The sequence below is a fragment of the Salvelinus sp. IW2-2015 genome, linkage group LG27, assembly GCF_002910315.2.
Source record: "Salvelinus sp. IW2-2015 linkage group LG27, ASM291031v2, whole genome shotgun sequence".
Lineage (NCBI taxonomy): Eukaryota > Metazoa > Chordata > Actinopteri > Salmoniformes > Salmonidae > Salvelinus > Salvelinus sp. IW2-2015.
Window position 1 is genome coordinate 7437072 of NC_036867.1, and position 27864 is coordinate 7464935.

The window sequence follows — 27864 nt, forward strand, 5'->3', positions numbered from 1 at the left end:
ATGAAAGGAAATATACTTTGAATTCGACACCTGGGATAATGTAACTTAGGCCCTTTGTACGCTATTTAGACACAAAACCGTTCACTCAATGAATTATGTTTATATTTTACGAAAAACTCAGGATACATTGATAAACATTTGAGAGCTCAAGCAGGACATTTTGATACTCACCTGTAGTAATGACCGCAGGATATGGGGTAGCAACGTCACCATCACCTTGGCTACAGGATCCTGTCTTGGTGAAGGCCGGGTAGAGTTCGGGGGGAGAGAGGCAGGCAAAACCGTGTCAGGTAATTTATTCTAAAATCCTATTCCTGTTGCATATTCGCATGTTTTAACATTTACCCGAAGTAATTTCAATGTAAGATAGATCTGAGTGATGCTATCAACCGACAAATATCAAGTTTTATCCGTTTGTATCATGAGTTGCCCAATGTCTTGGCTTGTAACGTTAGACTTCTGCAGGAAATGTGAGCTTTTATTCGTAGACGTTTGAGGTCATGAAGTAGGCTACAAGCATTATTTCGACATGAAACATAAATTCCACTCACATTAACTTGTTTCAACGTATTTAAGGGTACAGTTTGCCATTCTTGTGCTACCTTTGTGTGATGTTCTGAAATTGCAGGTGTCTGCCAGACTCGAGAGCGCGGTCCCATACCTTTGGGTCGTTACTAGTTACGACAGCCACAAAGTCATATGCCGCGTTCAAAACAACTGGGAACTCGGAAATCTCTGACTTCCGACTTCAGTGCGTTCAAAACCAATGGGAACCCGGGGGGGGGCACCGACTGGGAAAATCGATTTGAACGGTCATCCAACTCCGGCCTCTTTCTAGACCTCCGTCTTTGCGACCTGTAGATCTCTGACGTCATGATTTGATCTCGTATTTTTCCGAGTTCCCAGTTGTTTGGATCGCGGCAATAAACCCCACAAAGTCTTCTTAAAATGTGATCTCAAACCTTAACCCTAACCACACTGCTAACATTATGCCTAACCTTAAATGAATACAGAAAAGCTCATTTTTGTTTTCATACATTTTTGCGATAGCCAATTATGACGTTGTGGCAGGTAGCCTAGTGGTTAGAGCGTTGGGTTGCTGGATCAAATCCCCGAGCTAACCAGGTAAAAATCTGTCGTTCTGCCCCTGAACAAGACAGTTAACCCACTGTTCCTAGGCCGTCATTGTAAATAATAATTTGTTCTTAACTGAGTTGGCTAGTTAAATAATAAATAAATAMAAAATATATATTGTGGGAACCATATCGTTGACTTCTCTTTGCGTGCTTGGTTGGCAGCTCACTCGTTTCATACTAAGCGAAACACCTTCAATTTCAGAACTCACACAGGTAGGTAGCGCTAATGGAAAACAGTACGGCTAATAGGCATATACGTTTCATACCAGTTTATGTAAGTCGAAATAATGCATTAGTAGATGGCTATTTCACGACTTTTCTACAAATAATAGCCTAGCTAAGCTTTCTGTAGGGTAGTCGGCAAGGCCTTGGTCAACTAACTCATGATACAGATGAATAAAACGTCTTATTTGTCGGTGGCATATGTGTGTGCAATGTTTCTCCATTTGCCTGCTGCTCAATCAATCCAATAATGTGAACTGTATATGGAGAATATTGTTTACGGGGCAGACAGCCTGTTGTTAAACTAACTGGGGAACAACAACAATATTGCACCTCAAGCGTGGCCTTGTCGACTACTGCAGGAAACTTCAGCTATTATTTGCGGACTATACATACATTTTTTTCTACATTAACATATAAATTCAACACGCATGAAGTTGTTTGCATATTTTGTGATACAGTTTGTCATGCTAGTGATATATTGTTGCTCTCAATTTGCAGGCATCCCACACCCTGAGTAGGCCTACTGTATGCACTCACAGATCAAGTTCCACATGCAAGTGCTAGGTTTCTCGATTCAGCTGTTACTCATTCCATCCAGTTGCCAAGAATGTGAACTTCATAAGAAGAAACAGGTAAATACAATAGAAGTAGTTGTTAAGTAGTCTATATTGATAACAGGGCAGGTAGATAGGCTATTGTCAAATAAACAACTGGGGAGCTACAATACAATTGCACCTAAATGGCATGCAGGAATTGTGGCCTCTGTGTCCAAGACAAGATAGAATACATACTTAGGAAATAATTGTGGCCTGTGCCTCTGTGACTATGAAATTACATCCTTTATCCCTGTTGGTGGAAAACAAAGAATGTCAACCAAAAATGTAATGTCACACAAAGCCTTAGAGAGCGGAAGTTCTTATGCATAGCAACATAGAACAGAACACCCTCTCATTCAGGATTAAGGGTTGATTGAGCTTTGCTGAGTAGTTTACCTAGGAGATGATGCTTCTCAGGGCAGAGGAAGGGTAGGGGGTCAAATAAGTTATTTGTATCACTACATCCTGTTGAAACCGTATAGAACTGGGTTTCATTTTCTGTTAAGATAATTTCACACTTTTCATAAGCTCTCTTTGGGTCTATTATTCCAATGGAGCACTAGATTTATTGGAAGAATGGTACATTTAAGAGTTGTAGTAACAGTTGTCATGACATGTGTTTTCTTCAAAGTCTGTATTTAACAGGATTTGATGTTATTGGTCAACACTGGCACTGTATGGCATGGATCAATTGTTTACTAAGCATGAGATAATGTAAGACGAAGCAATGAACTCATAGCCAGTCATCACTGGATGGGCGCTTGTGTCGTTAACTTCAACCCACAGAGTGTGTTAAACTCAAAGGACTGTAGGGCGTTGTGTACATATATTTGCATGGCCTTTGCAGAGCCAGAACCCAAAGCAGTAATGAGTCAGTCATTTCTGTGGTTAAGAAACTGTTGGCAATCACATTACTTGGAGAACAGCGTTTGGCAGATAGAGGCTAACAGCTTTTTACAACCAATTGTCTGGGGCTCTCACAGCATCTCGTTTTATGACCTCTATAAAACATTCAACCACCCATCTCTATTAATAACTAAGAAAAACAAATCACCAACTGAAAAACATGAATTTGAAAACCGCCTTTAATTCAATAAAATGCACATGTACAGGAAATGCTACAAAGTAGCTCTTTATCCGAACATAGTCCTAATCTTTCCCTTATCCCAGTGATAAAGAGGAAAGGAAAGGAATAGATGCAGCTGGAAATATAATTAAATAGTTCCAACAACTGAGAAAAATAATAACTATTTAGTTATGGCCCATATTAAGGTGTAAGGATATCCCGTGGTCTTTCCTTTCTAGTGTGTGTAATGTGGACTAAACACTGGATCGCTTTCACCTGGTTATTACGCAGAGTGTAATTTGAAATAATTACAAAAACATAGGCCCACTTGTTACAACATACATTTTCCCTCACACATACAACACACAGATTCAAAAGCTTAATGTTTTTCAATCACACCCAGTGGAGCAGTGTTTAGTGTGAAAAAGTGTAGCATTTCATCCTAACTCACATGGTATGGGATCATCTTTCACATTTTGCCTGGGGTTTGTTTAGCTATTTCTGCAGAAACTTGTGGAAGCCATGTGAATTACCATAGGAAAAGAAAATACCAAATAGTATTGTATCAGATGTAAATGAATGAACTATTTGAATAATAAGGGCAAATAATTTGGTATCTCTGATATAAATAAACTGCACTTAGCCCGTAATTCTCCTAGACGCATTTAAAAGATTATAGTCTGTAGATCAAAACACAAACAACAGAGGGAAATTAAAGATATGATTAGTACTGTATGAAATGAAGCATTTTGTGCAATAGGGTCTGCATAGGCATACAGTAAGAACTTTCTGTAATAACAGCATACAAAAGTGTTTACTATATTCACTCAATTGATTTCCAACTTTTTACAAATATAGTTTTTCTTCACGATTCATCTAGCAATTTTCTTCTGCACAGGTTCCAGTCACTGTCCAGGGATCAGAGTCAAATGCTCCAAGATCGGTGCAGTGAGCAGTCATGGACACTTCTGGCAGCGTGAGTAAAGTTTTACCACTAGCCCCGTAGCCAAATACAGGGGTTAGGCCTTCATACCTCCATTTTCTCTGAAGGTGCTGGGGCAGGCTGACCATTGACATTTAGCATTCCTCCAAGCTGCCTCTGAGATTTCAATGGGGATTGAGGGGTGTAGAGGGCAGAGCTGGGGCTGTGGAGAGTTCTCAAGGAGAGGGAACAAAAAGGCTCTTGGAAATCCCAAGGAGTTCCCATGATCCTTGGTGAAACCTTGATCCTACTGTGTTAGATTTCCATTACTTGGATTAGGGTGCACAAAAGTCCATATTTCAGTGATTTATTTTGCCTCTTGCCAAGGCGTTAAACAATGAATTTGTGGGATTTCCCCTGTTTTGGGAGTGAAATGTTTAAAATGGATTTGATAGTTATGATCTCTGTTTTTCTCATTATTCAGGCCCGGGAATGTCTGGTCCATAATCATTGTGTATTCTGGGTCTGCACTGACATTTCTTTCAGCCTTTAGAGCAGCCTGTGGTGACATTTTGTCATGAAAAGTTTTCAAAGTCATATTTCAAGGTTTTCCCTGTAACATACATAATCTGTTAGCATCAAAGGAGCACACATGCATAAATAATTGACTAATTCACTTAAAGGGGCCAGCATAGATTAATTAAGCCTGAATACTAATTATGTTTTTCTGTCTACACCAACTGAAGCTGTTGTTTAATGTGAAACTGTTTGGTGGACAACAATTACCACAAACCTATAAGACTATTTATATCCTTTAAATGAAAATAGGTTTAGTTCCGATTTAATTTGAAAGATTATGTTTTGATGCTGTTGTAGGACAGAAATGTCAGCCAATTCCTATAATGTTTTAAGTCAGGGGGGAATTGTAGTATACACACTTTTAAATACAATATACCTCTATATACTGTACCTTGTATTTCCATCATTCACATTTTGCTGATATGACTTTTATCTCAAACTGATTGAAAATAGCTTTTCATGCGGTACAATTTTTTGAATTGGCCACTGCATATGTATTTGAAAGTAGATAAAGCGGGCCTACATAAAAGATGACAACAAAAGCAATTTCTGCCAGCATTGATTAAGCAATATGTTGTTTAGTTCAGTCCCAGCCTGCAGAAACCTTTCACTACACGACTATATACCTGTCACACACTTGCATATAGATTGAAAAAAGATTCAATTCCATTGTCAATTTAGATATGCATCCATTTACTCTGTGTGGCAGTTGTTTTCCTTTCATGGGCTAGATTGGGAGAATAGCCTGTAAACTAATGCACAATGCTGCTATCCTAATGATTTTAAAAACAGTTGTTCAGATTTGGAGCTCTCTAATATAATATAAGGATAGAGACACAACACGCCAGCATCAGTACGGGCCTAATGTATTCGCCCCTTTAAACCCCAGTAAAACTCTGTCATTCCAAAGAAGCTCCTCTCGTTGACTCTGTGCCTGCTGCACAGACTGCTGTCTGGAAGTGGTAGGCTTTAAGTTGCTTGTTTCTGACACAGCGGACTTGGGCTGTCCTTGCTCCCCTCGTAAGCAGATAGGGATGAGGGAGACAGCTCAAAGCGGGGTTTGTTTACAGCCGGATAGAAGAAAACAGCCAGACGTAAATTAGGGTTGACGGTTTCATGAAGCACAATTGGTTGATGGCAGATTCAATGTGACTGGCCTGAACTGGGCGATGATCCGTACAGTATGCAAAATTTACTTTCTAGCTGGTCTGTGCCCACCAGCCTAGCAGCAGTCTTCTCCCCGAGCCCTCACAGCTCCGGCTTTGAATGGAACCCGAACTGAACAAGGCATTGTTGTACCCAATTCCTTTTGACAACAATCACATTCTTTTAAAAAACTTCATAGATTTTTCTTGTCACCAGTTATAAATGATTTTTTTTCTCGTCTTGACCACAAAGTAAGCATTTTTTTAATGTGCAGATTCAATTAGGGAAGGAAGGGGCATGGTTTTGAGCAGTAGATTCCTTCAAATGACAACACAATGAATTCAGGGCATTTTTTACTTTGGTATTCAGGGCTTGTTATAATACACTAGAGCTTCTTGGCACATGACTCCAATACAGCAACATGCATTTAATATATTTATGTTCATTGGAAAGACATGTCAGAAGATATTTGCCCCTCTGTAGTTTATCCTGCTCGTGATATTGTTAGAATTGGAACAGTTGTTCAGATTCCGAAAATCTAAGCTGGCAGAATCGTCCCATTATGCCACCACTATTACCTTGTTTTTATCACTTGCATGTTTTAGAAATGAAACATCTGCATGCTGCATCCTGTTAGAGCACACTGGGTGATTGTCGTTGTAAAAACGGGACATGCTGTCACTGTCAGTGGAAACCAAGGAATTAAAAGAGAAACATGAATTCTGTTAGCTCTCTAAATGGAGTGGATTTTTACCGACAATGACCAAAAGCGTTCTGCTCGCAGCATGTGGACTCTCCATGTGTACGTTTACTGAAATGGTTTACTGAGGTTTATCTTAAACAGGAACTGAACTCAAGATGATACATTCATGCAAATCTCAAAATGTGTTGACATTTGGTGGAAGACAGAGCTAATTCATAATTTGAGGAATAAGACCAACTTCCATTTTAAATTTAGCCACACCTTCTGATGTGCAGATGTACATTTCAACGTCATGAGTTTGTCTTTTGATGCTGGTTTTAGTGTTACTGACGGTAGACTACAGTTTGCCTTTCTAAGCAGCAGATTGATGCACATAATACAGAAATACAGAAAGTTCTATGACATAACAACAGACTCAGCTTGACTCATACAGATAGGGAAAACATGTCTGGAATAAGCCTGGGCAATAATGCAGCATTATCAAGAATCACACGACAACGGTATACTGTACATGTAAATGCACTGAATAAGATGTGTCTTTAAAGGCAGTGTTAAAGGGATTGGGAATGCTACATTTTTATATTTTCTATAGGGAAGGAAGCAAATATGTATATTTCATAGTAATTAGAAGGATGTATAGTTCATTTTATTCTGGCCTAAGATAAAACAATAATGCGTGATAATTAAATGGGATTTATGTGAGTTTTTTTGCCTTCCTCTTCAAAGTGCCTTAGTCTCAAGGGCAAAAACAATGATTTGAAAAATAAAGGCGTGCTATCCGCCCACATTGTGCTAATTTGATGATTAATTACACTAGCTAACTAAAGACCAGCCCCAAACATGTCTGAATGTATCCTATAATACCACATGCAATACATGCCTACTGTCATTTACTGTCAATTCCTCACCATGCTGCATTATTGCATATTCTATACAGTGTTTTTTAAACGTAAACAGCAGTTTCATAGTGTATTCTCGAATTGTCCTTCAATATGATGATGAAGTCTCAGAAGTATGATTTGTAGGTTACCATGAAACTAAAACAACAACAACAAAACCCAAGCACCATTTTGCATGCTGCTGCATCTTTTTTGAATTACTAACTCAGCCTGTTACGGAATCATATAAACTGGTGTTCATATACACAAGGCGATGTTCATTATGTGTCATTTTCCTATTAGCAAACTCATTACTTGCTTCTCAAGTAGCGATACTATTATAACTTCCTCATTTACTTTTGGATATGAACCAAAACCTGTACAGTATGTGTTTAAAAAATATGTTTGACACTGGAAAAGGGAACTGAATCTCATGCTACACACTCTGGTCTCTGGTCAGTGTTTTTAGTCTTACTGTTCTCTTCAACTGGGAGAAATTGATTGGAACTCAGTGGAAAGAGAAAATGGTTTTTAAATAAGTTACAATTAGATAACCATTCATCTCTATGGTATAAATGAATGTCTTGCTGTAGGGCTTGTTGGATGTAAAAACAGATTTACAAAACTCTTCTTTCCAGATTGGAATGTGTCCTCCACTATTTTAATTGCTCTGTCATTTAGAATGAACCCCCGCCCTCCCATACCCCTGATTTTGTCTTTGAAATTAAATATTGTATACAAATACATGCTGTTCATGGGCATGGGCACCGTTCATCATCAGAATCTGCATAAATGATTTTTGAAATTGAAGTTCCAACTAAATGCTTTGAGGCTATAGCTAGAGATCTTAAACATAAGGATATGCATGTACAGGGAAATAAACATCCATAACAAAAACAACTACTAATGTGATTTACCTGGGCTTTTCTTGTTGTTCTTCTTGTCCACAGAAATTAGAGGCTCACCATTTTGTTCCACCATTTCTTGATTTCAAAGGGGATTTCTACATTTCTAGTTTCCATTTTCATTAGTATACCACTCTCAGTTGAATKACATTGCCTCCAACAGTATATGTAGCATATAGAAATAGCCATGAAACATTATGTCAAAATCCTCATTATTACATTGAAGTGCTCATAGAAAAAGACCCATTTTAGGCCTACCGTGCATGTACTCCTGTAGGTGGCTTTCAGTGATCACGGTTTGTATTTCCCTCTTTCATGTGTTATCTAATAATGTTATATTGTGGCCATGTACTGTAGGCTATTGAATGGTCTTATCTTTGGAAGGGGCAAAGGGATGCTTCATCAAACTTCTTTGGAGCACACTGGATCTTAGCAAAACTATTTTAAGAAGAGTCACAATATGGTGTGATTAAGTGAAAATGTTCCATGATGCTTGGGGTTGTACATCAAAGTTAACAAATGGCTATGGAGCCCAATTACTATGGGGCATTCATAGGGTATTATGAAAGGTTCGCTGCAAGTTGGGTTGTGTTTGGGCTTTGCTATGCAATTTGCTTTCTATCACATAAGGGATTTTTTTTTTTGCACTTCCCATAAATCGAGTATTGAATATTTTTCAAAGCATCACAAAAAAATAGCAGAATCCTTGAACTCTCTGATTTTAAGGACCATTTTTCTCCAGACTTTTTAGGATGTGTTCATAAGAATGTACGTAATGAGCAATGTGCTTGGATTTCCATATTCATTTGCACAATGAATCTCCACACACTCACGAAGCCTGTGTAAAAATGCATAATTTTCCAAGGGAGAGAGTGTTGTTTCCCATTCATTTGGAAAAAGGAGGAAGTATTTTAATGTGACCTTCATTACGCATTCGTGACAACTTTTCTTATTTATTTATGATTAAAAATGTTTCCACTCCTGTTGTTCAATTAGTGCTTGACCCCTTTAGCGGCGATGTAAATTAAATGACATTTCAGTGTCGTCCCATATTTAAAATACTGCGTTAGTTGCGGATCATAAATGATGATCTTCATTCTGCAGCTAATTTATTCATTTAACAATTTCCCTCCAGAAGTTACAGCAGAAGGCTCTGCAGCAACCTAAGCAGAAGAAATCCAAGTCGGCTGAATTTCTGATGGGTGAGCCCTGCTTGATGAGTTATTGCTCATAATTTGTGTAAGGATTAATTAACTAATTACAGACAAATGGCTTTGGGCTAAATTTTGCTCTTGCTTGTCAGGGCGCAATTTGTAATTATTTTAATCATTTCTTCTTCTCTTTTTTCCTCCCTGCAAGATTCAGATTTAATTTGAACCTAATTGTGTTTTAGTGACATTCGAGGAGGACGCGCTTAAGTATTTTGGCGGAGAGGAATCACTAGAAGGAATGTTCTGCTGCCATTAAATGTACTTTGGTATAATGCACCACTTTTGACCTTCCTGTTGTTATGGTGTTTTTTCTTCTCTTTTTTGCAGGCGAAATGGAGGAGAGTGCTGTGGTGGAAGGCATTGAAAACCCTGTCTTCGATGGAAGCTACAGCACAGAGCTTTCAGCTTCTCGGGCTTCAGCAGGGAGAGAAATTCAACGTGACAGGCAAGATAGCACCCTTGCAGCTCACCAACAAAAAATGGAGCTGCGAGCCCCTGCCAAACCAAGAGGTGAAGCTTCATTCTTCATTAGCCTCAAACCCGTTGACAGTGGATTTGTGGATTTGTTCCCGATCTAACCTTTTGGGTTTCTGAGGGCCTGGTCCTCACATTCCAAAGCTAGCATGTCCTAACAAGTACCCCTCATATAAATTCCACCTAACTGGAGAATGTCACAAGAGTGGGGGTTCCAGAACACCCTGACGGAATCAGCCTCTCAACTCACACTAACAGTATTCTGCCTTCTGGAGGGCTGGAGTCATCAAAGAGAGCATTTACTTAGCATACCCCTACCAGCATATACACACTATCTTTATAACGTATAGTGTACATAACGTCCCTGAAACAGAGCTGATGGCCCATCCTGCAGGAAAATATGCCCCCTTGTAATTTACTATGTCAGTGAGACTCTTGAGCGATATGATGTTACACACACTGTGATGCGTTCAAACATTAAAAGAAATGCCGGTTTGGTCTTGATAGGTCACACAAGTCAGGTATTTTGAATTAAGAGATGTTTTTATTTATTTAATTAATAATCTAGTAATTAATTGAAGCTTAATGTTAGTGGAGAGAAGCTTCCAACATTTGGCCATCACTCAAACATACACATACATTTTCTGGAGCTGTTGAGAATATTCATTGTCTCCTGGCTAAGCTTAGGATAATCACTATTAACGCCTCTTGGTTACTTTTTTTCATGGTTGTGTCTGTTCCTTGACAAAGTTAAGGGATTAAGGGATATTAAGGGATCCTTCTAAAATATTTTCAAAACATAATAGTGCCAGGTGGAGTGAGACACAGAGAGAAAGAAACTGTTGGGGTTTAAATCACAAACACGAATGTATAGACACGTCATAACACGTGATCATAAGCACTATAGTTCTCTTGGTATCTTTTTGAGTTTCCATGTACCAAATTGGTGTATCCCATGATCACAGTAAACTCATTAGTGTCTTTTATACTGAAGAAAATGGGATTTTCCTTAGATCTGTTGTATTACAGTAGTTTTTAATAGTGGCATTTTATTGAGGGGAGCAAACCTCATTCAAGTCTAGTCCATTTTGCCCCCACCCAGTGCTGGGTAGAGTAGCACATTAGACAACAGTGGTGCTACTGAGCTGATCCATCTGATACAGTAGATGTGGTGTCACCCATCGGCATGCCAGGCAGGGAGCAGGGCTTTTATGAATCCCAGGGAAGTCTTCTCTCATCAGAGATTAAATCGATAGCATCTGCCCCGCATGTCTCTGAGTTGTCAGGGAGATATCTTATGACTTGCACTTATTTAAAAAAGAAAGAAAGAAAAAGGAGAAACAGTAATATTCTGAGGCCCCCTGTGTGAAATCAATCATTCATGGGAAACTTTCTCATTGGATGTGTCTCGTGTGGATGGTGTGGTGTGTGTGTCTGCCATTGTGTGTGCATGTGTGCAAGTGCATGCCCCCAAGACTTTCAATGTGTGTCAAAGTTAACGCTGAAAAAATACCTTATAGTTGAAGGAGCGCTAAATGAATGAGTAGTCTCATCAGTTATGGATCAAGGCTTCTTTAGAAATGGTACATTTATATGTAGGGCTAATAAAATATGTGCATTACAGAGATAAAACGTTATTTCTACAGAAGTGTATCGTAAGCAATGCTACAATTGTCATTGATTTTGTTTTGATATTTATGTCATTTCCCCCCTAGTAAATGTAACATTACGTCTAGAATACTATCCTATGTATTTGATATAATTTAGAGTTCTGAATTTTCATTACAAATTGAAATAGAGCAGCCAAACATATGTGGTCTTATTTCTCCAATAGGCACTGCAGTTATTTTCATATTCAAAAAGGGCATATATTAAATCCCATTGTCAGTGCACTGACACACATAGCAACAGTCTGTAGAGCCTGTACCTCTATATAATAGATGCAAGCAGCAGCTCTCTCATGTTTGTGACACTTCTATTTGGTTATCCTCAATATCTTTCATCAAAACTGCCTGTTAACAGTAGATTTGGATGGAGAGAAGTAGTGTGGGTTATTGATAGCTTGCATGTAAGAACAGGGAATTGCTATTTTTATTAGAGGCGAAGAACTGGAGGACAGCCAGACTATTTAGGTAAATCAAAGATATGATTCAAAGACAAGATMTTTGAGAGCTGCCGCCATTATGCAAATGTAGATTGAAAAAAGGCTTTCATAACCTCAAAGCTATTGCAGCGAAATTGTTAAAACTGTGTTTACGACGTAAAGGGACTTACTTGTGAATTTTACAGTTAATTTATGGTATCACTAAAATTCATAAGTGCAGCAATGAATATACAGGACTCCAGCCTAATAAGTGTCTCTATTTGACAATTTGTAACTGGCGTTCAACAGTGAGGAAGGTATGTAGAAAAGCTTGTACAATATATGACATAAACACAAATAGAAGCCTACAGAACTCTTGGTGGGTGGGTCCTATGCAGAGTAGAGGTCTTATGCAAACACACTTACTCCACATTTTTATGCATCCCAGCGTTGATCCACTCTCTAATATAAATGTGATCCTTGTGTGCAAAAATGTTTTTACACACACCTCTTCATTTAGCCCCACCGAGTAATACAAGTAAAGCAATTTAGATTGGGGATATAGTCTGTGAAATATTCAAGCCAAGAGAATAATTTCAGGTTAAGAAAGCAACTCGGTGGGGTGTACCTGTTTTATTAGAAACACCCCTTGAGGTGCTGGATTCCCATAAATTCTAGCAGAGCAGCTTTGATGCCCATAGGTCAGCGATTGCTAATAAGAAGTCAATGGGACACGGGTTAAGTTATTTTCCTTCTCTGCCTTCACTCGGCCCAAACCGACCGGGTTCTCCCAACCGCCGACCCCAGAGCATTTAGAGGGGTATTGTCTTTGAAATTCCAGGTACTTTCGCTTGTACAGTTTCTCATTAGTTCCTTTTGAACACAAGTAACATATGGCAATCGTATTTAAGAGATTGCCTGGTGTGACCTTTCGCGGCATGCTAATTAGGCCCCAGAGCTCCACTGGGCCCCGGCGAGCCGCGCTCATGTGAATGGACTGACCGGCCAGGGCTTATCAGGTAGCAGACGCTGGCTCTCTGGCCAGCCTCAACAGTGTGGCTTTCAAAATTAACATTTTGCTTCATATGCTTCTAATAAACACTGACCTCCACCAACCTGCCGCTCCACCACTCCCACCTTCCTCCTCCTCTCTCACTCTCTCTCGCTCTTCTGGCGTAGTTTCCACAGGAAATGAGCGTGCCCGAAATTACTTTGACCCAGCGCTGGTGCAGGAAACCAACCCAAGGCGGTGCGGGATGGCGGAGGTCGGCACAGAAGATGAGCTGGAATTAAGTATGCCATTTCTCATCATAATAGTTCTCCTCAGTTCATTAAAGTGAGGTGAGAAAGATCACTCATTGGCAGCCAGTTTCTGACGGCAAGGGCGGTACTATGTAAATACATTTACTACTGATGGTCCACGAGATGGCTCATACATAGGACAGTGTGTTAGTTTCCAGCTCGTTGTCATTGATGAAGGTCACGTATCATTGGTCAGTTTCATTTTGCTCCAGCTTTTCTTACGCTCCCATCAAATGACAGACACCAGACAGAGCCATATCAATAGTTGCACCCCCCCATGCCTATTAAAACCATGCTCTTGGGAGTCAAGTAATATGCATGTTATAATGAAACATGGCTATTAACAGAGGAGCCATTTCACCTGTATCTTTTGGATATCACTGCCTTGTAATATCAAAGGAGTCCTAAAGCCCAATCCCATCAAATGATGACAATCAACCTAAGAGGCATATTCCTGCTCCTTTTTCATTACCTTTGTAGAAATGTTATTCCCTACCTGACCATTCGCTATTACCCCATGAATGAGAATGTTTTGCATGTTTGCATATATATTGACTAGCCTTGACAATTTGAATGTAATTTCAAGCACACATATATGTAATTTCAAGCACACATGTATTTATACTGAACAAAAATATAAACGTAACATGCAACAATTTCAAAGATTTTACTGAGTTACGGTTCATAAAAAGAAATCAGTCAATTGAAATACATTCGTTAAGCCCTAATCTATCGATTTCACATGACTGGGAATACACATATGCATATGTTGGTCACAGATACCTTTAAAAAAAAGGTAGGGTGTGGATCAGAAAACCAGTCAGTATAAGGTGTGACCACCATTTGCTTCATGCAGCGCGACACAACTCCTTCACATAGAGTTGATCAGACTGTTGATTGTGGCCTGTAGAATGTTGTCCCACTCCTCTTCAATTACTGTGCGAAGTTGCTGGATATTGGCTGCAACTGGAACCCACTGTCGTACACGTCGATCCAGAGCATCCCAAACATGCTCAATTGGTGAAATGTCTTGAGTATGCAGGCCATGGAAGAACTGGGACATTTTCAGCTTGCAGGAATTGTGTACAGATCCTTGCGACGTGGGGTTGTGCATTATCATGCTGAAACATGATGTGATGGCGGCAGATGAACAGCACGAAAATGGGCCTCAGGATCTCGTCACGGTATCTCTGTGCTTTCAAATTGCCATCGATAAAATACAATTGTGTTTGTTGTTGGTAGCATATGCGTGCCCATACCATAACCCCACTACCACCACGGGCCACACTGTTCACAAAGTTGACATAAGCAAATCACTCGCCCCCACACGATGCCATACACGTAGTCTACAGTTGTGAGGCCGGTTGGACGTACTGCCAAATTCTCTAAAACAACTTTGGAGGCTACTTATGGTAGAGAAATTAAAATGTAATTATCTGGCAACAGCTCTGGTGGACATTCCTGCAGTCAGCATGACAATTGCAAGCTCCCTCAACTTGAGACATCTGTGGCATTCAGCACAAGGTGCACCTTTGTAATGGTCATGCTGTTTAATCAGCTTCTTGGTATGCCACACCTGTAAAATAGATGGATTATCTTGGCAAAGGAGACATGCTCACTAACAGGGATGTAAACACATTTAAGCTTAAAACTTGAGAGAAATAAGCTATTTGTGTCACACCCTGATCTGTTTCACCTGTCCTTGTTATTGTCTCCACCCCCTCCAGGTGATGCTTGTTTTCCCCAGTGTATTTATCCCTGTGTTTCGTGTCTCTCTGTGCCAGTTCATCTTGTATGTTCCAAGTCCACCTGCGTTTTTTCCCATACTCCTGCCTTTGCTATTCTCCTTTTTCTAGTCCTCCCGGTTTTGAACCTTGCCTGTTCTGGACTCTGTACCAGCCTGCCTGACCATTCTGCCTGCCTTGACCTCGAGCCTGTCTGCCGCTTTGTACCTCCTGGACTCTGAACTGGTTTTGACCTTTTGCCTGTCCACGACCATTCTCTTGCCTACTCCTTTTTGGATTATTAAACATCTTAAACTCCAACCATCTGCCTCCTGTGTCTGCATCTGGGTCTTGCCTTGTGTCATGATAGTACGAACTGGCCATCACAGACTCAGCAGACTTGGACCAGCTCCGCAAAGCTGTCTCCCTGCAGGGAGCCACCATTGGGAGACATGAGGAGCTGTTATAGGACCTTCTGGAAGGGCTTTGTTCTCTGACAGAACGCCATGACCAAGGGTTTAAGGCTACTATGGAGCTAATTGAAGGAGTTGACTCATAGGCTGTCTGCCACCCCAGAGAGACCCCAACCTCCCAATGCATTTTTTCTTTTTAGTGGTGAGTTGGTACAGCCTACCCCTGTTCCCCGAGAACCCTGCTTACCTCCTCTGGAGCGATATTCGGGAGATACTGGTACCTGTTGGGGCTTTCTTTCTCAGTGCTCGCTTATTTGAGCTATAGCCATCTTTGTTCCCTTTGGACCGATCGAAGATAGTGTATATTATTACGCTAATGTCGGGAAGGGTGCTCTCCTGGGCCACGCCTGTTTGGGAGCAGCAATCCACCCTTTGTTGTCATCTGGAGGAATTCATGGCGGAGGTGAGGAAGATATTTGAGTATCCGGGAGAGAGGCGGCCATTAAACTTCTTGATTTACGTCAAATCTCCTGTAGTGTGGCAGACTACGTGGTTGATTTTCGCACGTTGGCCGCCGAGAGTGCCTGGAATCCGGAGTCTCTCTTCGATACCTTTCTTCATGGATTATCCGAGGTGGTAAAAGATGAGCTAGCTGCTTGGGAATTGCCGGTGGCTCTCAACTCCCTCATCGCCCTAACAATTACAATTAATGGATGCTTAAGGGAATGCAAGAGTGAGAGGTCTGGCCTCGGGCACACTCATTCACCCGCTATGGCTCGCTCACCTTCAAAGGAATCCGGAAGTTCACGAAGGCAGTTTTCCCGAGAGGATCCGAAGCCACCCGAGCTCCCTCGTGAATTATCAACAACGGATGCGTTGGATTCTCCTGAGCCTATGCAATTGAAAAGAGCTAGGTTATCGGTTGGGGAACGCTCACGTAGGTTGAATTCCAACTGTTGTCTGTACTGTGGAGGGGCAGGAAATTACATAGCTACCTGCCCTGTTAGGAAACCCTTGTCTCTGGTGGGTACAAGTACTTTGGTGAGTCAGACTGGGAGTTCCCTAATTCCCATCACCCGCACACCTTTCTTTGTGCTTGTGCTGTGGGGAGACCAATCTAAGTTTCTCTGAGTGCTTATTGACTCTGGGGCTGATGAACATTTTATGGATGCTACTATTGCTTCTGAGCTAGGTATTCCCAGTCAACCTCTCGGTTCCCATGGATGCCAGGGCACTGGACGGCCACTCAATAGGTGGAGTCACTCATTGTACTATGCCCATTCAAATACGGAATTCCGGTAACCACAGTGAGACCATACAGTTCCTCCTCATTGCATCTCCCCATGTTCCTGTTGTCTTGGGGTTTTCCTGGCTCCAAAAACATAACCCTCTTATTGACTGGACCACAAGCTCCATCATGGGTTGGAGCCCATTTTGCCATTCCCACTGTCTTCAAGCAGCACAGCCTTCCCCCAGACGTCTTCCTCAGGACGTCAGCAAGGCTTTGGATGTTTCTGTCATTCCCACTGAGTACCATGACCTACTTGAAGTTTCAGTAAGGCACATGCAACTTCCCTACCCCCGCACCGTCCTTATGATTGTGCCATTGATCTTCTCCCAGGCACCACACCACCTCGGGGTCGGCTATAGTCTCTATCCGGGCCGGAGACCAAGGCTATGGAGGAGTACATAGAGGAGTATCAGGTCATGCCGTTTGGACTCACCAACGCTGTCTTTCAGGCTTTGGTAAACAATGTTCTCCGGGACATGCTCAACCGTTTTGTGTTCGTCTACCTTGACGTCATCCTGTTTTTTTCCCAGTCTGCCCAAGAACATGTTCTTCACGTCAGGCAGGTCCTTCAGCGCCTCCTGGAGAACCAACTGTTTGTGAAAGCCGAGAAGTGTGAGTTCCACCGCTCTACAATCGCTTTTCTTGTATATGTCATTGCTGAGTGGTGGATTGGCCTCAACCTACGTCCAGGGTGCAGTTGCAATGTTTCCTAGGATTTGCAAACTTCTACTGTCGTTTCATTTTCACATATTATCCCTATCTCATGCCTAGCAGCCACTGTGGATTAGGGTATTGAGATCCTGGTTCGCAGGGCACAACGCTCCCAGCCTGGACCTAAAGGGGGCCCGGCTAACCGGCTGTTTGTCCCCAACTCAGTCCGGTCCCGGGTCCTGGAATGGGCTCATTCCTCCAGGCTAACCTGTCATCCTGGTTCCCGCCGTACCCTAGCCTTCCTTCGACAACGTTTCTGGTGGCCCACAATGGTTCCTGACGTCTCTGCCTTCGTCGCTGCATGCACGGTGTGCGCCCAGAACAAGACTCCACGGCAAGCTCCTTTTGGCCTTCTTCAGCCACTACCGGTCCCTCATCGTCCCTGGTCCCATATCTCTCTGGACTTTGTCACTGGGCTTCCCCCGTCTGATGGCAACACCGTCATTCTGACTAGAGGTCGACCAATTATGATTTTTCAACGCCGATACCAATACCAATTATTGGAGGGCCAAAAAAAGCCGAAACCGATTAATYGGCYGTTTTTTATATATATATTTGTAATAATGACAATTACAACAATACTGAATGAACACTTTTATTTTAACTTAATATAATACATCAATAAAATCAATTTAGTCTCAAATAAATAATGAAACATGTTCATTTTGGTTTAAATAATGCAAAAACTAAGTGCTGGAGAAGAAAGTAAAAGTGCAATATGTGCCATGTAAAAAAGCTAAAGTTTAAGTTCCTTGCTCAGAACATGAGAACATATGAAAGCTGGTGGTTCCTTTTAACATGAGTCTTCAATATTCCCAGGTAAGAAGTTTTAGGTTGTAGTTATTATAGGAATTATAGGACTATTTCTCTCTATACGACTTGTATTTCATATACCTTTGGCTATTGGATGTTCTTATAGGCACTATAGTATTGCTAGCCTAATCTCGGGAGTTGATAGGCTTGAAGTCATAAACAGCGCAATGCTTGAAGCACAGCGAAGAGCTGCTGGCAAATGCAGGAAAGTGCTGTTTGAATGAATGCTTACGAGCCTGCTGCTGCCTACCACCGCTCAGTCAGACTGCTCTATCAAATATCAAATCATAGACTTAATTATAATATAATAACACACATAAAAAACGAGCCTTAGGTCATTAATATGGTCAAATCCGGAAACTATCATTTCRAAAACAAACCGTTTATTCTTTCAGTGAAATACGGAACCATTCCATATTTTATCTAACGGGTGGCATCCCTAAGTCTAAATATTGCTGTTACTTTGCACAACCTTCAATGTTATGTCAATATTATGTACAATTCTGGCAAATTAATTACGGTCTTTGTTAGGAAGAAATGGTCTTCACACAGTTCGCAACGAGCCAGGCAGCCCAAACTGCTGCATAAACCAGTACCCCACCCCCCCAAAAGTGCGGACTCCGGCCGCAAACCTGAACCTATAGGGGAGGGTCCGGGTGGGCATCTACTCCCGGTGGTGGCTCCGGTTCGGGACGTAGCCCCCGCTCCCTACGCTGATCCCTCCGCTTCTGTGGAACCGGACCGTGAATCGTTGCCGGAGGAACCGGACCGTGGATCATCGCCGACCGGAATCATCGCCAGAGGCTCTGAACTGAGAACCACCGCTGGAGGCTCCGGAATGCAGACGTTGCCGGAGCTCTGGACGGGAACCCCCGCTGGAGGCTCTGGACTGCAGCTCGTCGCTGAAGACTGGACTGCAGATCATCGCTGGAGACTCTGGACTGGCAGACCGTCGCTGGAGACTCTGGACTGCAGATCATCGCTGGAGACTCTGGACTGCAGATCATCGCGGAGACTCTGGAGCTGCAGGATGGACTGCGGACCGTCGCTGGAGACTCTGGACTGCGGACCGTCGCTGGAGACTCTGGACTGCGGACCGTCGCTGGAGACATACTGGAGGCCTGGTACGTGGAGCTGGAACAGGTCTCACCGGACTCAGGAGACGTACTGGAAGCCTGGTGCGTGGAGCTGCCACATGGCTTACCAGGCTGGGGAGACATACTGGAGGCCTGGTACGTGGAGCCGGAACAGGTCTCACCGGACTGGGGAGATGCACTGGAAGCCTGGTGCGTGGAGCAGGCACCGGATACACTGGGCCGTGGAGGCGCACTGGAGGTCTCGAGCGTAGAGCTGGCGCAACCCGTCCTGGCTGGATGCTTACTTCCGCCCGGCAAATGCGGGGCGCTGGCACAGAGCGCACCGGCCTGTGAATGCTCACTGGAGACACCGTGCGCATCACCGCATAACACGGTGCCTAACCGGTCAAATGCTCCTCACGGTAAGCACGGGGAGTTGGCTCAGGTCTGCACCCTGACTCCGCCAGACAATTYTTTTGGGGGGAGCTGCCTCTCGGGCTTCCGTTGTTGCTCTAACTCTTCGTACCGTCGCCGTTCCGCTCTCGCTGCCTCCATCTGCTCCTTTGGATGGCGATACTCCCCGGCCCTTGTCCAGGGTCCTTCTCCCTCCAGGATTTCTTCCCATGTCCAGTCCTCCTGACCAYGCTGCTTGGTCCGTTTGTGGTGGGATCTTCTGTAACGTACGTTGTTAAGGGTAGACCAAGGYGCAGCATGATTTGGGTTCATCATACTTTATTTAAATGTGAACCAGCAAAAAAAAACAATAAACAACACAACGAACGAAAAGCTTCGTCGTGCAAAATACATGCAACGAAACAAGACAAGATCCCACAACTGAAGGTGGGAAAAAGGGTTGCCTAAGTATGATCCCCAATCAGAGACAACGATAGACAGCTGCCTCTGATTGGGAACCATACTAGGCCAACAAAGAAAAAAGAAAACATAGAAAACTAGAGTACCCACCCTAGTCACACCCTGACCTAACCAAAAAATAGAGAATAAACAGGGATCTCTAAGGTCAGGGCGTGACAATAACCTAACTCTGCTTGCACAGAACGCAAGAGAAGTGACAATTTCCCTAGTTAAAATAAATTAATGTTAGCAGGCAATATTAACTAAATATGCAGGGTTAAAAATAATTACTTGTGTATTGATTTTAAGAAAGGCATTGATGTTTATGGTTAGGCACACATTGGTGCAATGACAGTGCTTTTTTCGCGAATGCTCTTGTTAAATCAGGCTGTGATTCGATGATAAATGAACAGGCACCGCATCGATTATATGCAACGCAGGACAAGCTAGATAAACTAGTAATATCATCAACCATGTGTAGTTAACTAGTGATTATGTTAAGATTGATTGTTTTTTATAAGATAAGTTTAATGCTAGCTAGCAACTTACCTTGGCTCCTTGCTGCACTCGCGTAGCAGGTAGTCAGCCTGCCACGCAGTCTCCTCGTGGAGTGCAACGTAATCGGCCATAATTGGTGTCCAAAAATGCCGATTACCGATTGTTATGAAAACTTTAAATCGGCCCTAATTAATCGGCCATTCCCGATTAATTGGTCGACCTCTAATTCTGACAGTGGTGGATCGGTTTTCTAAGGCCGCTCATTTCATCCTTCTCCCTAAACTACCCTCTGCCAAGGAAACGGCCCAGCTCATGGTGCAGCACGTCTTCCGGATCCATGGATATGGTTTCCGACCGGGGTCCTCAATTCTCATCTCAGTTTTGGAAGGCGTTCTGCACCCTTATTGGGGCATCGGCCAGTCTATCATCCGGATTCCATCCCCAATCAAACGGCCMGTCGGAGCGAGCTAATCAGGACCTGGAGACCACCTTAAGATGCCTGGTCTCAACCAACCCCACTACCTGGAGCCGTCAACTGGTCTGGGTGGAGTATGCCCGGAACACCCTTCCCTGTTCTGCCACGGGACTCTCCCCTTTTGAGTGCTCCATGGGGTATCAGCCTCCACTCTTCCCGGAACAAGAGCAGGAGGTCAGCGTACCCTCGGCCCAGATGTTTGTCCGCCGCTGTCTACGTACCTGGAGAAGAGCCAGGGCGGCTATTCTCAAGACCAACTCCAGGTATCGTTGACAAGCGGATCGTCGCCGGACCCCAGCTCCTAGTACTGCATTGGGCAGAGGGTAGGGCTTTCCACTCGGGATCTGCCCTTTCGGGTAGAGGCCCGCAAGGTGTCTCCCCGTTTCATTGGTCCTTTTCCTATCTCCAGAGTCCTGAGTTCCACTACTGTCCGTCTTGTGTTACCCCGTACCCTCCGTATTCACCCTACCTTCCATGTGTGTAGGATTAAGCCTGTGTCTCACAGTCCTTTGTCTTCTGTTTCCAGGCCCATCCCTCCCACCAGGTCATCGATGGCCAGACAGCGTATATGGTGAGACCAGCATTTTGTTCCAAGTCGACCAGCATTTTCCCCCCGTACTCCTGCCTTTGCTATTCTCCTTTTTCCAGTCCTCCCGGTTTTGACCCTTGCCTGTTCTGGACTCTGTACCCGCCTGCCTGACCATTCTGCCTGCCTTGACCTCGAGCCTGTCTGCCACTCTGTACCTCCTGGACTCTGAACTGGTTTTGACCTTTTGCCTGTCCACGACCATTCTCTCTAGCCTACTCTTTTTTGGATTATTACACATCTTAAACTCCAACCATCTGCCTCCTGTGTCTGCATCTGGGTCTTGCCTTGTGTTATGATAATTTGTGCGTATGGACAACTTTTGGGATCTTTAATTTCAGCTCATGAAACATGAACAACACTTTACATGTTGCGTTTATATTTTTGTTCAGTATAGTTAGATTTGAAAAAGAAGCGAGCAATTCTGAGTTGAAGTAATAGTTATCAGGAGATTGTGACATTTTATGTGACATTATTTATTTGATTTGTAGAAATAATGAACCAAGATGAAAAGGGCCTATATCAGAAAATGGCTGAAATGCTGGACGCTGACGACGACACCACCATCATAGAGTTACCAGGTATGTTCTCAACATTCCAGACCCTAAAAACACATGTAAAACAAATTCCAAAATGATTCAACTGCAACTATAGAGTCAATATACAGGCAACTGCTCAATCGAAAACATGCTGTTTATTTTCAGACAGAACAAAGAAGAACACTTTAAAGGGACACAGAGTAGGACTTGTTCCTAGCTTTCCAGGCACAGGCCTATTGTGGTGCAGTAGGCCTGCCTTTTTCCATTAACAGAAGACTCATTTGAATATGTACCCAAACAGGGGGAAACTGGGGTTGGTTTAAGCTGGCATTGTTCTGGGGGGGAGACAAGACAGTCGCACCGGCTCCTGTTGACATGACGCATCTCTGTTGTAATTCCAGTGCAGAAGTGATGGGCTTAGACCTGCTCGAACATGGAAGAATTTTGCCTGCTTGTATTATTCGGCATTGTCATGGATTTAGCTGTAGCAGTGAGATTAGCAGGCCCTTCCATTGTCTCAGAATGTACATGAAATCCGGTAAAAAAAAGTAAAGAGGATCTTGGATTAACAGTTTTATGCAATAGGCACAGGCAGAGCCCTTCTCTCGCCTGCACTGCGAGCGCCCAACAGCATCGACTGCCAGAGCTCTCCGGTAAACCACAATAGACTTCAAGACAATCACCTTATGCTTTTCTATGGATGCCTCCCACCGATATAGGCCGCAGCCTGACTAGGCAGGCTCTCTCTCTCCTCCTGATCCTGATGCATTGTGACTGGAGCAGGGTTTTCTCTTTCTCTTACAGTCGTGCACAAAGCACACGCACAACAAAACGAGGAGAAAGAAACAGAACATTAATGAAATGGACAAGGTCCAGTAAAAGTCATTTCAGGATGGATTCCTGGATAAATCCCCCGCAGTGCGGTTGTCATCTCATCTGTTTACTCCTTGAAATATTTTATCTCTTTGGTTGACAAAGAAGAAAATAATCACTTTAGGCATYGATTGATTTCACCTGATTCACACATTGGACAGCACACATTGTCTTTACCTACAAGGGGCAATAACAATACCTCATAATCACTATTAACGTGGCAATGCAGTAGCGTAGAAGATACGTTTGACTGTTGAATCCATCCTCTATTTGTAACTGAAAACTATCTAGCTTTGATAAAGGCATAGTTCTACTCTTGTTACTTCCCAACGATGACCAGAGCACAGACGCCAGCATTCTCAGCCCAGCTGGATATTTCTCTCTGTGTTGCAACACAATAAACTCCCTCAGAATTTTGAGACCAAACTTAGAAACATCGATACATGGTGGGTATAGTGGCAGTTTCTATCTTGGAGCTGTCACAGTGTTGAGTCTGTTTGTTGACCTCAGACTTTTTATGGAGAAGGTGCTGCATCAGTGGCCTCTTGAAAAGCTAGCTAGGCTAATCCACTGGCAACAATTCATTGATGTACTGTAGGAGACTTGCTGTAGCACTGGTGGTGATTTAGTGATGGGCATTAGTCAAGGTTTCGCCTTATATCCAGATCCACACTGAATGCATACTATTACAACATGACATTGACATGGACATAGATGGTCAGTGGACTGTAAGATGTGAGTTTGTCCTGCTTTTTTGCCGGTGCTTATAAGAAATAATGTTTCAGACAAGTGAATTTTTCAGATGGCCTTCGGTACTTTGCATGTGAAATCTAAACTGTCTACTACTTGTGCATAACAGTATCTGTGTGCGTGCATGTGTGTTGTGTATGAGTGTGTGTGTACATCCATCTGCGTGTGTGTGTGTGTTAACTCCACACACTCCCCTGTGTGTCCAGGTATGGCGCTAGCCCACAGGGAGGAGGCAGAGGTGTGGAAGGTGAGGGCCGGTGATCCAACGCTGCGTGTCGGTGCCGGTGCTGCAGGCCGTGGGCGCTTCATGGCGGCAGTGGAAGAAGGGGAAGAAGAGGTGATCCCCCGCTACGCCCAGCAGCTGAGGGAGCGCGTGCTGCCTGACATGATCACGCTTGGCAGCCTTTCACTGGAACAGGTCAGAGCCACAAAGAGGAATATCTATGTCATCTCCTATATTCACCAGCACATGAGCCATGTCCATTACACACTCCGCCTAATGGACAACACTGGGTGCTTCGCTTCCCGCCCACCCGCCCCTCACAGACATTTCTGTCTGTGTTGTGCTTCCTTTAAAAATTTTTTTTTTTTAGTGGCCCTTTTAAAAGTTGCCCATTTGGTTCCTAATGTAGTTGATGTAACTTTCAGATTGAACTCTTTTTATGCACTGAACTCTGAACTATTGTTATGTAACTTTAATGAATTGTAAGTTTCTTAAAGCCCATTCGATTCATCTCGATCCCAGATTTGCCTATTTGATCGTATCATACATTGTGTGTGAAAATAGGATATCGTCCAAACTAATAATTTGTTTGCGTTTGTTGTTTTTGTGATTATTCATTATTATGCATTTGTCATTGAAGCCTGGATTTCCGCCTTGGTTTGTCAGCCATCTCTTTTCAGGAAAAATAGAGCGTGACAATTTTTTCTCCCCACCGCTTGTTTTGGGAGAAGGGGATTTTGTGAAATAGCGTAAAGATCTGAAGAAGCTTATGAAATGAGTGTTGATACTCCATCAGTCAAAAAATGGGGTGAAAACAGGAACATGGGGTTTTCATTGTTCAGCGCTATTGAGGTAGCCAAACCCAAACATTAACGCATATCTAAACAGAAAAAAAAAAACTATCCAGTATATTTATAGCTGTAATCTGACTTGAAAAGGAAGAAGAATTAAGGAGTTCTAAATTAACACCAAGAATATGGAAGGAAAGTGAAAAATGGATAGATCTTGTGATGGTAAGACTTGAGTCATCGTTTCATGTATTGATAATCAGTTCCATCTACGTAATACTGTATACTAGCGGGGTTCAGTGTTTTATGCTATCATAATGTGTATTCACTCCCCAACTGTTTTGTGCCCACTTCTCATTGAAAGAACATTAGGCTATGCACCGGAGATTTCCTCATCTATTTTGAAGTAATAGGACTTTTTTCTCCCGTTTGTTACACACAAAAGCTTTCATGGTTGCTCGCGAGACGCTGTCATTTAACAGTGTCAATGCGACTGAATAGCGGTGTAAACTTGCTGACTGAATGGTACCGGCTGGAAGGATTCATCAACCCGTTACATGTCTGTAGGCTCCAGGCTGGCTGCTATTGATTGCCTGCAGATTGCATTACCACGTTGTTTCAGAGTTAGATGCTGTGTACTTAATTCACACTACACCTCCCTATCACAAAGCACGGCCAAACTAAGGGTGTGTCTGAAACCCTATTCTCTAGCACACTACTTTTGACCATGGCCTACATAGGGTGCCATTTTGGATGCACCCTAAGAGTGTGATTTTATTTTTGGCAGGATACACATCTTCAAAGAGGAGGGATGTCTCAGGAAAATGAGTGGGTGAGGAAGAAAAGACTAATGTCCTTCTTAAGGGGAAATGCAAAGGTACTTTGCTGTGTCCATGAAGGGAAAGATTACTTTGTGCTATGTAAAATTATATTTCCTGAAGTAGTATTGTTAGTATTACTGGGATGATTTGAATACATTGTGCCAGGTTTGCTGAGAGGCATTTTAATCTCCTTCCTCTTACTGTGTCGTAGAGTTGTACATGTAATCGAAGCTGTTATAGTAATAAAAGCCAGAGAAATCTCAGTGATATGGTTGTAGTTCAAGTCATGCACTATTTCATCAGTATCACGTCTTCATGCTTTTGTTTTGTGAGTCTATTTCTTTTTACTGGCTGCAAAATGTCCATGTTGACAAAAAGTTGGCTCATTCTTTCAAAGGAACCCCAGGCCCAGTCACACAGAGACTGTGACCAACAGGAGAGGATACTGCAAGACAGGCTGTATGCAGCGTTCCAACGGTATGTTTCCACTAATGTTACATGAATGAAATAAGCATTCATTGTACAGAACGTTCACCATATTTATTTAGCTGCCATTTGAGAAAACATGTAATGTGACTGTAACCTATATGGGCTCTATATTGCAATGCATTGTCTGCGCTGCTGCATTGTGGGTAAATGGCTGCGAGGCATGAAAATCTGCCCGTGTCACTGGACTCAGAGGAGCATCAGTTTGTGTTCCATCCACATCAGTCTGGAATCATGCATCTCCTCCCTCAGCCCAAAGGCTATAATAGCATGTAGAGGTTTTTTAGTAATTATGGCTTACCATCCGGCCTGACATTATACAGAAAAAAATCAAGAGAATCTACATGAGCCTGTTGTGCTCACTGTTTACTATGGGTGTTGGTTTAGACACCATGCCTGTCAGATGAATACCGTTTGAGTTTAGCAACGATGACCTTCTCCGCACAGTCTTGGCCCCTGCAAATTCCTTCTGATATCATTGGTGGGTGGCTATTAGTCATGAGAGGTTTTAATACACATCACCTAGGGCTACGTTTTCTGAGATTCAATGAGAAATGATCTCCTATTCTCTAGAATGGGAACGGGATGCCAAGCTGACTTTCTTTTTTATTTATGTGTAATTTATTTCCTTTCACTGTTTTTGATTTAACAGTAATTTCATTAGGGAGAGGGCCCCCATTCTGCTGCGTTGTTAACTGACGAAAGCACATGTAATACTTTTGATCGGGCGAGCAGAAAATAAAGTTGGTGGCTGGCTTTGATGCCGCACCGATGAGCATTTATTTGCTGAATTATTCTTACTTTAAAGCCATCTTATCCACTTTAGCAGGCGGGCCTATGATATTGCTTTATTTTGAGGAATTAAGAGAGGTGGCTGGGAGACGGAGCGTAGCAGCAGTTTATTACATTACCCCAGATAAGATTGAAAGGCCAAGCGGGCTGAGGAGAGAGAGAGAGAGAAAGAGAGGGAGGGGAAAAAAGTGGAAAGTGTTTGTTGTTGCGTTATTAGATTCTCCGCTGTTGGCTACAAAGTGGGAACAAGAGAGCACAATATGCAGGTGGCTGGTTAACAGGGTTACCACTTGTGTTTCGCAGCGCAGAGAGCCAGTTGCTGAAGGCGCTGAGGGAGCGCAAAGGTGAAGTGATCGCCAAATACGGCGAGATGACAGAAGCCTCCGCAGCAGCAGAATCACCGTGGGCCAGGGAGCCGGGCCTCGGCTGGCAGGTAGGATCTGTTACCCAGCCATTATCAGACACAAACACAGGAAGTAACATGGCACATCAACAGGAAGTACCACTTCTATATCGGAGGCATATTTCCACCAGGGTTCAACCATAGAAGAAATGATGATATCTCACAAAATATGTTTATGTGGCATGAGAAACAGATAGAGGAATGTTTTTTTTAAAGTCAAATGATGTAATTATATGAAATCCTTGCTGCCGTGAATGGAATCTGTCAGCAGAGTCTCTTTTGCAAGCACACTCATTGCACGTTGAGAGGCATACTCGCCGCGCGCGCGCTCACACACACCACACACACCACACACACACACACACACACACACACACACACACACACACACACACATAAAAGGCTTCCCTGTGTTTACCATGGAACACTGGGAAAAACCGCCATCTCTCTTTCTCCTTTATTTAGGATGTTTTTCATCCCCCAGTGTGTAAAAAGCCGTCTGGTGTCTTAAGGAAAGTAGAAAG

General features: G+C 42.8%; 1 protein-coding gene across 1 annotated transcript in view; it reads left to right on the forward strand.

Moving 5' to 3' along the window:
• Positions 1-233: 233 nt before the first annotated feature.
• ofcc1 (orofacial cleft 1 candidate 1) overlaps positions 234-27864 on the forward strand; it is a 122019-nt gene continuing 94388 nt past the window's right edge. Inside the window, exons 1-15 of the mRNA XM_070435674.1 lie at positions 234-290; positions 1860-1993; positions 3922-3999; positions 9292-9358; positions 9695-9877; positions 13104-13217; positions 15011-15018; positions 15321-15412; positions 16985-17048; positions 17185-17298; positions 17443-17699; positions 19087-19269; positions 21606-21643; positions 22157-22246; positions 24034-24305. Of these exons, the coding sequence (XP_070291775.1) occupies positions 3982-3999; positions 9292-9358; positions 9695-9877; positions 13104-13217; positions 15011-15018; positions 15321-15412; positions 16985-17048; positions 17185-17298; positions 17443-17699; positions 19087-19269; positions 21606-21643; positions 22157-22246; positions 24034-24305 (1500 nt within the window). The 5' untranslated portion in view covers positions 234-290; positions 1860-1993; positions 3922-3981. The remainder of the gene's footprint in view (positions 291-1859; positions 1994-3921; positions 4000-9291; positions 9359-9694; positions 9878-13103; positions 13218-15010; positions 15019-15320; positions 15413-16984; positions 17049-17184; positions 17299-17442; positions 17700-19086; positions 19270-21605; positions 21644-22156; positions 22247-24033; positions 24306-27864) is intronic.